The 12,042-nt window shown below is 38.7% G+C and overlaps 1 protein-coding gene across 15 annotated transcripts in view; it reads right to left on the reverse strand.

The window, feature by feature from the left end:
- KIAA0825 (KIAA0825 ortholog) overlaps nucleotides 1–12,042 on the reverse strand; it is a 401,465-nt gene that overhangs the window by 208,579 nt on the left and 180,844 nt on the right. For all 15 annotated transcript variants that reach the window (XR_005600685.1, XM_039545356.1, XM_039545366.1 and 12 more), the window contains 3 exons: nucleotides 7,812–7,951; nucleotides 3,860–4,048; nucleotides 1,087–1,320 (listed from right to left, as the gene is read on the reverse strand). Coding sequence is in view for 14 of the 15 variants with exons in the window: in XM_039545356.1 (XP_039401290.1) it covers nucleotides 1,087–1,320; nucleotides 3,860–4,048; nucleotides 7,812–7,951 (563 nt within the window). In the remaining variant the exon portion in view is untranslated. The remainder of the gene's footprint in view (nucleotides 1–1,086; nucleotides 1,321–3,859; nucleotides 4,049–7,811; nucleotides 7,952–12,042) is intronic.

The following is a 12,042-nucleotide window of genomic DNA, read 5'->3' on the forward strand; positions in this document are numbered from 1 at the left end:
AAGCAAGATGTATGCTGGTACAGCACCTACTATTGAATCGTTCTGGAAATTGGAAGGTAACTACAAAAGAAACACAGATTGAAAAAAGGGAGAGAAGGACACAATTAAAAAGAGAAAGGAGACCAAGTATATAGCATGACAGAAATAAAAAGTGGGAAGGAAAAAGGATATGAAGAAGAATGCGGTAGATGCTCAAGAAAGTGTAAAGCGGCATTACAAAGTAGACTTAAAAATAATTTACTCCCACTTTATGGCCCCTCTTCATTGCCAGAATATTGTGAAGGGATGTCAGTGTAACTGAGAATCAGGTCATGATTTTGGTGCCAATCTTTTTTTTTTTTTTTTTTGGATCTTTGCAAAAATTAAAATGAGGGTTGTTTAGCCACAGGTGGTCAAAAAAATACTTGAAATAATCTTTACTCCCTATCCATTTTAAAAATGTTTTCTATTATCTATGTTTACCATATTAGTTTACCTATTTTAATAATGGTTTAGAGAAGAATATCTGCAGTTGCAAATTGTATGCTAATTTCAATGCTATATAAATATAAATTGCTGTGTTATAAAGCAGTGATAAATGAAGTTGTAATGTTTCAACCCCAATAACATATCTTAATTAAAACTGTGATGACTATGAGATATTTACAATCAGCAAAATCTAAAAGGTTCACAGTACTATACACTGGTTGATAAACAAAATTAACTAAAATGATTTCCTCGTTTTGACCACCAAGAGATCATCCTAGGATATCTTGAAGCCTCTTGTACTATTCTCTAGTGCTGTGAGATATGTGAAAAGACTTAAAATAACTATGTAGACTTTTAAAACACCACAGATGAATGCAAGGATGTAAATCCCAAGTTATTGCAGTTCTAACTTAATAAAGAAGAAACATACTGACATAACAATTTCACTAATACTTTTCTGAAAAAAATCAGGAAATTTGCTTGCAATTTACAATAATATTTGTTGTCAAATCATACCACATATCAATTCTAATTCTTCAATTTTGATATGTTCTCATTAAATGGGTAACACGCTCTTATGACAGGTTTATATAAGAACACTATTTAAGTGTCACCTACATTTCCCAGATTCTTTTCTTTTCATTTCTCTAGGAGTATAATTCCATTCCTTTGGAACTGTCTTCAGCAAACTTTCAGGAACTATTTGCTTATGTTGATAGGTTCCATAGTTCTCTGTTGCCTCCCACGAATGCATCAAAGAAATTATTTGCTTCACTATACCCTTGACTGAATTAATCAAAGTCAGCTTCAAACATCTGATAACCTCTGGCTCTGATTCACCACAACTAGAAACTTCAGACAAAAAAAAACATTAAACATTCAATATGCAAGCAGTCATTTGTGCACATTTGATTACTATTAGAATTTCAAAAAGAAGTATTATAAAACCCTTCTGAAAAGAAGTGCAACAAAATTATGATTCAGAACAACTTCATAGTTACAGTCCTGTAACAAATCAAAGAAATATTACAAAATTAAAATAATATGGCTTGTATGATTTAATATTATAGGAGCATCTATTTTATAGTTTAATTTCTTTTTTCTTTTGTTTTTTTCCCTTTAATTTGAAGCTAAAAATTACACTTTTCCAACTGATATTGTCCCTTTCCGTGCTGCATATGTTTTTAGTTTATTTGTTTTAATAGAGCCAGCTGATATGACCATTTTTGTTTACTTCTTTACCGCCCTAGCTGGATCATCAATAACATTAGCACAGAACTGAGAATAGTATTTGATAGTTAACCAGACTGTTTGGTACTGCTTAATTAGAAAGCAAGCAGAAGGAAAACAGAAGAGAACATTCCAATAACAAAATGATGGAATTAAAAAAAACCAAACCTATCATCTAGCACAGAGTGCCGCCATATTACTCTAGACAATATTTCTCAAGTTAGTTATCTACAACACAGTTTATATTGTGACTAGCAGGTATCAAGATGATATAAGAGCATTCTTTCCCTTATTCTTAATATCTTAGAGAATTTACCATTCTCTCCAGAAAATGGGCGCTGCAGCCCTCAAGTCACATAACATGTAGTTCCTACTGGAAGTTCCACCAGATGCTGGAGTGGCAATTTTGAAGGTTATGTGTGGAAGCAAATTGTCACAAAACTTCAAAATTTTGACTAAGTAGAGGCCACCACTACTTTACTAATATGCAGGACTAAAATGAAAAGTGATTTGTGGATGGGTGACGAAGAAAGTGGAATGAGGAAAAGGAAGGTGAGAATGAGGTAGACTGAAGAACCACACGTCAATCAACAAATGAACTGGGCTGCAGGACAGCTAACAGTAGACCCCAAAATGGAATTCAGCAGAATTGTCCCTCAGAAAATTTGAGAATTTTCAGTTAAACCTGAATGGAGAAAGGAGAGAGAAAGCAGTAGAGAAGATGTCGCCATTGTAGTTTCAGGCTGGGGAGAGGTCTGGGGGTGCTGTAGCAGGAAAACTGAGCCATTTGATTGAAAATGTAGCTCAACATTCTTGGAAGCAGTTGCTGCAGGTGTCTTGGTGAGACAAGTGGGAGGGAATGCAAGGTGGGGATGCTGGAGCAGTAATTTTATGAAGTGTAGGAGCTATAGAGTTGCCTATTAAAATATATGGAAGCTGAACATTGGTTCCTTTGGTCATTTACTTGTCATATCTTAGGTCAGGGAAATTTGAATAGGCTCTTCTTAAAGCAGCATATTCTGTCTGATTGATAAAGGATGGTGTTACTGATATCATAGAGTTCTTCCTTCTCTTTGTTATCTATCCTCTCCTCTTATTTTCCTCCTGCCTTTTCTTCTTTTCTTTTTTTGCTATATCACCTCTCTCCTGTTTCATTTTTTTGTTTTACTTCCTTTCCCTCTCTTTTTGAAGGAATGGAGGCTTCCACACAACCTAACTCTCTTCACCTGTTCTGGGGTCAGCTAGAGGCCTTTGTCCAAAACTTCTTTCACCTGTCCAGGGGGACAAATGTCTGCTTCCATCCCCTCTCAGTCTCATCCCCCACCCCAGGACCCTTCTGTAAGTTTCTATAGATCCCCACCTCTCATCCCTCTTTGAAACCCAACATCCTCTGTGCCTTTCTTCTTCTCCCCTCCTTCTGTGCCTCAGGCCACTGGGTCTCCTCTGCAGCTCACTCACTCCTGGGGAGCATCTCCACCCCCTTGATGGTCACTACCCTCTTTATTCTCTCTCTTGCCTTCACTCAGATCCCCCTCTCCCCAACTTTCTTTTCCTCAGGTCCTCACCACTCCTCTTTTTGGGCACAGAGCGCTATCTACTCCCATCCCTTTCTTCCCCTTGGGTCCTACACCCTAACACTTTGGAAATCAGCAGTGGCCTCCAACTCGTATCCCAGACATCTCTCCCCGTCCACTCACAACTCAGAGCCCTTCTCCCTTTGCATCACCAAGTAGCAGGGCTTCTGATCCATCCCAAACCAGCATCCACGCTGCACCTCCTATGTTAGATAGGCAGGAACAGAGAAACTAAGCATTCAGCAATTATAGGTGGTGTTTGCTGCTTGCTGCCTGGGCCCTCTGAGATTTGGAATAGCCCTCACCCCTAAGGTCAGAGGCAGACACTTTTGAAAATTGGACTCCCACTGTACCACAAATTTTTCTACGACCGCAAATACTGTAACCACTGTTTCTCCAAGCCCTTGATTGTATTAGGCTGCAAATGTTAATAATATGATTCTTCAAAACACTTCAAAATTCTAATAGTATTTTAAGTAACCTTCCATAATTTGGGCCAACTTATTAAAAGAAAAACTAATATATCTGAAAATGAACAAGATTAAACACTGGCTTTAAAATGTTTATATCACTAATTGTTTTCATACCTGATATATTGTATAAGCAATCCCATAGTTGCTCTTTTTTCATGTAGCTGTCAAGAACTCTACCAAGTGATTTGGGTGATAAAGTGCAATAGGATAATACTGTAAAGATTGCTTCAGTCAAAGTAGGCTCTTTGTTATTTATCTGTTTTATGCAGGAACTTTGTTCATCACATTTCGATACTTCAATTTCTTGAAAATGAATAAAATAATGGTTAGTAGAATTTCCAATTAATTCTAGTTATGGAAATAAAAAGTGTCAAAGCAAACTGAAAACTGTATTTGAACTAAATTTCAAAACACAATACCACTGAAATCATTCACATAATAACATTTGATTCATTATATCTGCTTAAGTTATATCCAGTCATTAAAAAATAGCAGAAGTACTTAAAAAAATACAGCATACGCCTACTTTAATTCAAATTTGATTCAAAACATAATTAGAACTTTATTATTCACCTATACATAAACTAAAACAGCAGTGATCAATACAGTGCTATTTCTGTAATACACTGCTACCTCGATATAACGCCACCCGATAAAATACGAATTTGGATATAACGCAGTAAAGCGGTGCTCTGGGTGGGGCGGGGCTGCGCATTCCGGTGGATCAAAGCAAATTCAATATAACACGGTTTCACCTATAATGCGGTAAGATTTTTTTGGCTCCCAAGGACAGCGTTATATCGAGGTAGAGGTGTAGTTAGGGTTACCATCAATAAACTTTACTCATCACTTGGGTAATTTCATTATTATATTAATAAAATAAAATAATATAAATCAATTGGTTAATATGCAATCAAATGACATGACAGTTGTAGACCTCTCCCAAACACTAAAGTTTTGTTTTGTTTTTTATTTTTTTGTGATAATGAAAAATAATAATTTCTCTAAAACAAAATCTCAGTCCTGGTAAGACACCCAGGCTGATATTTTCAAAAGTGACTAGTGATTTTGACACCTTAAAAGGGTTTGTTTTTTTTTTTTTTAATAGGCGTAGTGCTCAGCGCTGTTGGGAATTTCTTCATTAACTCAGGCTGGGCACCCACAATCTCTAGCCACTTGTAAAAATCTTGGTTTCAGAGTTCAGAGATTATTTTGATCAGACACACACAAGTGAATGTTGTAGTGTCTCCTCACTCTCCAGGATGGCCAGTAGATTAATCTGTCTGTGCAAAAAGGACAGCACTGTAGCTGGGCCTCATACTAGTATCCTTATAGTCTTCATGTAGCAACTCTATCAATTGATCTAAAAGGAACATACAGATTCATTGTCCAGCAGGAATTTTGCCAAGTTTAGCTCCATATACGTCTTATCTGTATCACTGTGATTCACTTAAGTGAATGTGGATTATTTTTTGTACAAAATGAGGGAAGATAAAGTCTCAAAGGAGGAGTTGGGAAATCCTGCCTACTCCTCAATCCAGTTGCAGTGTAGAGTATCTGAATTCTCCTATGAGATATGAGACATTTCTGAAATTCAGTTCCCTCTCGTTTTGCTCCAATTACTTTTCTTTGAATATTAATTGCTCAGTCACCTGAAGTGGCTAAAAAAATCACAAGATTTAAAAAATAATAAATGTGGCATCAGTTTATTTGCCTTCTAGGTTTTGAATCCTTAGGGTTCATATTTTGAAGCTTTTCTCCACAACTGTAAGAGTTAGAAACTTACTTTTAAAAATGAAAACTTAGATTTCTATGTATTCACATGATTCCATCATCAAATATTGAGAGAGACTCATAATAAAATAATGAGAGTTGGCAACAGGGGGGCCATGGCTCCATCCACTCCCTCCCTTCTCCCATTTTGGAGAATTGCTCTTGGGCACTGCTGATATTTTGGATGGTTCTTACACAGTCCACACAAGGACAGGAAAAGCTTCCTAGTCCTTCCATTCATAACTAGAAATTATTTAGGGGAAGTTCTATGGCCTGTGTTACACAGCAGGTCAGACTAGATAATCTCAGTAGTCCCTTCTGGCCTTCGGATCTATGAAAAACTACACAGCCACATAAGGAGAGTGGGTACTACAACTTATCCCTATGTATTTGTGTAATGCCTCGCATAATAAATGCAATGGCACTATGATGATACAATCATCACCACCCACTAAATACATCTGAAACATATAAGTACTTATTTAAATGTAATTTTTGCTGACATATTTTTGCTTTTTGAGCATAAGAGAAGGAAAAAGTTGAGACATTTAAAAAAAAATTCTTTAGAAATTCTGCATGACTCATGCTGTGAAGTTAAATTTCAGGTAGTTTGTGGTCAGTTATGCAAATTACTCCAAAATCCAAAATTATAACATGCTTATCTTTTAACTGCTTAAACATGTCACTCTGAATTCAGACATAAATAATTACTACTTCTGATGAAATATGTAATCATGTATTAGTGTAAGACTTTGGGCTGCATGAAGAAAAACAAAATCTATTGTCTTTGCTATGACCAAGAAATAGCTCTTGATAATTTTAGATTACTTTATACAGAAAGCTAGATCAGTCACACTTCTACAAATATGTAACATTATCAAGACTGTATCAGTTTTCCCAGAGCTTTAGGTGTAAAAAGTGCACTGTTTGAAATGTATTGGTGTTTTGTTGATCCATACAGTATACTATTTTATAATACTTAATGTTTCTTTCCTATAAAATATCAAATTTGTAATGTAAAGAATGTGGTCAATTTTACCAGCACATATTTAATCAAACAGAAATTACTCTAGAAGAAAAAGACTATTACCGGTTTCAGTGTTATATAAAACAACAGTTTATCAATGTTATTGTAGTTACTATAGCTCTACAGCATATATAAACAACATAATTTCTAACTCTTAAGTAGCATATATTCCCCTGAACCTCAAAGGGCTGGTCAGTCAATAGATTAATAAACTCTGTCACTTCATCCTTGTGATAATTGAATTAGCTAGTAAATTTCAATAGCGGATAACACCACGGTAAGAATATTATCCTGATCAAACATTTGTCAGTCTTTATAAAAGATGACAGGTATTTGAATAGGTAAGTGAATGCAGTTCAGCACTCAATAAGAAGCATGACAGAAGTTGAAGCAATGTTGTGCTTCTGACAAATGTAAGACCACTTTAAAATGACAGAAGTAAATTATGTCATGTTTAATAGTATATGGACCTAATATTTTCTATTTTGATAAGTAATGAGAAATTCATTTGCAAAAGAATGATAAAAACTGATTTTTAACAACAGAATATAGTTCAACATTACGGCAAACATTATGCCAAATCCGTAACTACACCATAAACTATTCAGCATTTTGATTCCTTTATTTGAAAGCTACTAAAGTGTTAGATGTGATGATAATGTATATTGTTTTCAAACACAGTAAAAGCACAATAAAAGATGAAAGCCTGTGTAGAACCATTCTTCCACTTGCTTTCCTATTTCTCACATATTTACATATCTCTATTAAAATATAAGGAAGAATACAGTTGCAGTTACAGTAACAAACACACACAATTTCTTAACCAAAATCACTTAGAAGCTTTTCAATGTTGAAAGCAAGTGATCCTTTAGAGTCCTAACTCAGACTAGTTTTTTTCAAGCAAAAGCTAGTTAAAGCAGTTTTGATATCAAAACTCTGATAAGTTGAAATTCATCCATTTCTTCTTAAAAGCAAACTGATTTGAAGTTGTGACAGTGGTCTATTTTATCAAAATGCTATCTGCCTTCAAAATATGAATGTTTAGATTCACTGCAACTCTCTTAGTAAAAAGTGAAAAAGAATTCTTCCTCCCTCCACCCCTCCCCCAGTTCAATATTTCTCCCACTGATAACTGGATAACTAATGATACCCACAACTGGCTGGTATCCTTCCATCAACAGTCAAGTAGTGAAAAATACAGCAAAACTCAAAAATTTGTGTGTGTTTTCTTGCTGCCATTCTTACAAACAAAGCACAAATACTTACTTGAACTTTTCAATAAAATTTTCACTAAGAGACAATCCTGATGTAGCAGTGTTTCCAAAAGCAAGTTCCAATTACAATACGGTTGGGATAAGAGCAGTTTCAGTTGACCCTGGGCTGCCATTTCTCCGGTTGATGGAGTCCTTTCAAAATGTAAGATAAAGACAGAATAATGTAGTTAATTTATCTATGAAATTAATAGCCTTAAAGTGCAGATGTAATGCTAACTCCTTTAAATGTCAATTCCTCCCAGATTACTCAGAAAATGCTTTCATGCTTGCTTACTCTAAGGCTGCTCAGGGAAGGAATTACATTTAATCTCAACTAGCTAAAAGCAAATTAACATTTGGTAGTCTGCCAAATTTATAACTGATACAAAGTAACCCCACTTATCTCTTTCGTGGAACCATATATGTTCTTGTTCCATGAGGCAAAAATGAATGTTCTTGTGCTTCAATAAATTTGAGGTTATTATATTTTAGTACAGTGTTACATTAATTGTTTAGCATGAGGCTATAAAATATCTGAAATCAAGTATAAGAAGTGGATAAATAACAAAACCAATGCAAATGCTAAAAGGAGTATGTAATGGGGTGCTACAGGAGCCGTGTTTTCAGTGTAAAGGATATTTTTCCAAGTCCTGCAAAATCCATATGCAAAAAGAGATTGCTCTAATAACTGGTATGCCAGCAAAGGGCCCTAGGTAGAGACAGTGGTTCAAATCTGAGTTCATTCTGGTCACAGATTTCCTGAGATACAATCCTTTAAAATTGGTCAGGATCCAAATGAATTTACATCTCAGGATTTAACTTGAGCTCAGCTAATGAACACCACCAAGAGCCAGCTTCAAAATGCAAAAATTAAGAAGTTAATTGATTTTGAGTCTGGTTCTACAATGTGATGCACCTGGCTGCTGCAAGCAACCTTCCCCACGCTCCCTGCCCCATCTGACCCCAACAGTGGACTCAGAGCTCCTAGCTCAGTAGAGTTGTGCGAGGGATGACCCTCAACACCCTGGCCACTACCCTTTCTGACAGGGCAGCCGCTTGGTTCCTGTCACTTTCTGTCCCCTCTGCCCTCCCTGGGGCTGTGTGTGCTGGTGCACCCGGGCAGCATGCACTGTCTGCGCGGCGAGTGGGACCCAGCCCCCAAACTTCCCTCTAGAGAGGAGGAGCCAAAGCCACCACCGCAGGAGGCTTCAGGGAAGTTTTTGGGGCTGGCTTCCATTTGTTGCTCTGACAGTGCACACAGCCCAAGCACCCTTGCACACACAGTGCCAGGGAGGGCAGGGGAGGCCTGGGAGCAAAGACCAGAGAGCAGAGGACGGGGAGGGGCAAGACTCTTGGCTCAGCACAGCCAGTGGAGGGGTATTCCCAACATCTGAGTGACTGGTAGTTGCCTCAGACCTGTCAGCTTTGCTCCCTGGTCCAGGCAAGCTCCGCACAGCAGCAAGGAGGAGTGGAGCAGGAATGGCAAGACTGCTCAGCCAGGCAGTAATGGCACTTCTAGCTACTGCACTGGCTGCCTGCAGCGATGGTCCTCTGCTGCCAGGAACTCTGGGATACATCAGGAGGACTTCTGGGACCCGAGTCAAGTGCAAACACGTGGTCACATGCACACACAGGAAATCAGTAGGGCTTGGACCTTCAATCCCTGCATGGCCCTGGGACCCTAGATTAGCACAATTAGTGTGTGGATGCAAGGGGGGTTAGGCTTCAGTCCAGGTTCAAACTGTGTAGACATACCCTTAGTCTGACCTCAGTGGTATGCAAGGCTTTAGAACAAATTGTGAAGGAAAGAATAATTAAATCAATAGAGCTGCGGTGGGCAAACTTTTTGGGTGAGGGCCACATCTGTGTGGGGAAATTGTATGCAGGGCCAGGGCAAGGGGTTGGGGTGTGGGAGGGAGTACGGGGTGTGTGGGGGGGTGCGGTGTGCAGGAAGGGGCTCAGGGCAAGGGATTGGGGCAGAGAAGGGGGAGTGTATGAGGGGGCTCAGGGAAGGGGGTTGGGGTGCAGGAAGTGTGCGGAGTGCAGGAGGGGGCTCAGGGCAGGGGTGCGGACTGGAGGAGGGGGCTCAGGGCAGGGGTTGGGGTGCGGAAGAGGTGCAGCAGGCAGCTCAGGGCAGGAGGTTGGGGTGCAAGAGGGGTGCGGGGTGTACGAGGGGACTCAGGGCAGGGAGTTGGGGTGCAGGAGGGGTGCGGGGTGTATGAGGGGACTCAGGGCAGGGAGTTGGGGTGCAGGAGGAGTGCAAGGTGCAGGCAAGGGGCTTAGGGCAGGGAGCTGGGGGGGTGCAGGAGGGGTTCAAGCTCTGGGGTGGCAGGGGCGTGCAATGGGACCAGGGCAGGCTCCCTGCCTGCCTACCCTGTCCCTGTGCCGCTCCAGGAAGCGCTGCAGCCCCTGGAGGAGGCGGGGTGGAGATGTTGCCCTTTTGACAATGATCCCTTAATCAACACAGGGATCATTGATATAATTCATTTTAGAAAACCCAGTTCTTCTGTAAATGTGGACTTGTTCATGTGAATATTCACAAATAGCAATTTTAAAAGGCACAAATATGACTGAATCACAAAGCCATTCAGAATACAAATGAATGATCACAAATGTTCTTTCTTCAGTAATTGACTGCTGCTACCATTAATATTTTATTACATTATGGAGGCTCTTAGCATTGACTCCATAGTTAAGGTAGAGTTCTAAAATGGCCTTAGAATGAGCATATAATCTTGCCTTTCTCTAAAGTAATTGTCTTCTTGATGAATAATTCCACAAAGTGTTAGTTTTTATGGCCTTTGAATTTTCTATTTAGCTTTTATTTTATTTCTCATTATAAGTTTTTAGAAGGAAGTCTTTGAAATTGGGTTCTGGACAAAATTTGTCCTTGGCAATATTCCCTTTCATTGTTGACTGACATTAAAAAAAAAAAATACGTAAAATATGCTTTTAAAACCCCCCCAATTTTGCATCATTTTTAGCCATTACACTTATTCATTTGAGCTGAACCTATATGCTCCACTGGTTGATGATTGAGAAAGTTTATTCACTATGCATATAAACTTTATACACATAAATGTGACATGCACCAGTGCATTAAGTACTTATGCACCAGTGCAAAAACTATACATGCATAAATTTTATGTGCTAGTGCACACACAAAACCTTTTCTATTAGATAAAATCTTCTCACCAGGAACTACACTTTTCTGTCAGATTGTATCCTGCACTGGAGAAGGATTTATGTGAAGCTAAACATAAATATGTGCCATTTATGGCAGCAGCTGGCACATAACCCAGAAGACTTGCTGATGGAAAAAAATCTTTGTCAGTTGCTGCACTTCTACCTCCATGGGTCTGCCACTGCCATCCCTCATTCGCCTGCCTCATCATTCAACTCTTCACCTTCATTTGAGTATTAAAACTCCTTAGAAATGAATGCACCAAAACCTCTGTTGTTCAGTCAGGGATACTACATACATAGTATACCAGTCAGAAACCCATAAAAAAGCATGGAGATGAAAAGTTCTATTCTATTCTACAGTGCTCATCACTGTAATACAGGGGTTGGCAACCTTTCAGAAGTGGTGTGCCGAGTCTTCATTTATTCACCCTAATTTAAGGTTTTGCCTGCCAGTCATACATTTTAACGTTTTTAGAAGGGCTCTTTCTATAAGTCTATAATATATAAACAAAACTATTGTTGTATATAAAGTAAATAAGGTTTTAAAAATGTTTAAGAAGCTTCATTTAAAATTAAATTAAAATACAGAGCCCCCGGGACTGGTAGCCAGGACCCGGGCAGTGTGAGTGCCACTGAAAATCACCTTGTGTGCCACCTTCGGCACGTGTGCCATACATTGCCTACCCCTCCTGTAATATCTTAAGCCACATAACAGTACATTCCCTCTACTTCTTAACCCACAAGCACACACCTTACCATTACCACAAAAACCTATTTGCCTCAAATCATGTACTGTAAGTCTGCCTCCCATAACACCCTTTACCAAATTTCCCACAGCCCAAAACACCATTATGCAAAACATCTGCAAAAAACAGTATTGTGAGTGGGTAGTTTGGTATTGTGAGTGGACAATGTTACGGATTGAACTGTCTGTGGTGTATAGTAATTGTGGGGACGGTATGTGGCTCTGGATAGAGAAATATTGTTAGATGGCTTCCCTGTCATTTTCATGCTTTTGTAAGTTTGTGCCAAGTATGTTGTGTGTGTAGAAACCCTAA

The sequence above is a fragment of the Mauremys reevesii genome, linkage group 6, assembly GCF_016161935.1.
Source record: "Mauremys reevesii isolate NIE-2019 linkage group 6, ASM1616193v1, whole genome shotgun sequence".
Lineage (NCBI taxonomy): Eukaryota > Metazoa > Chordata > Testudines > Geoemydidae > Mauremys > Mauremys reevesii.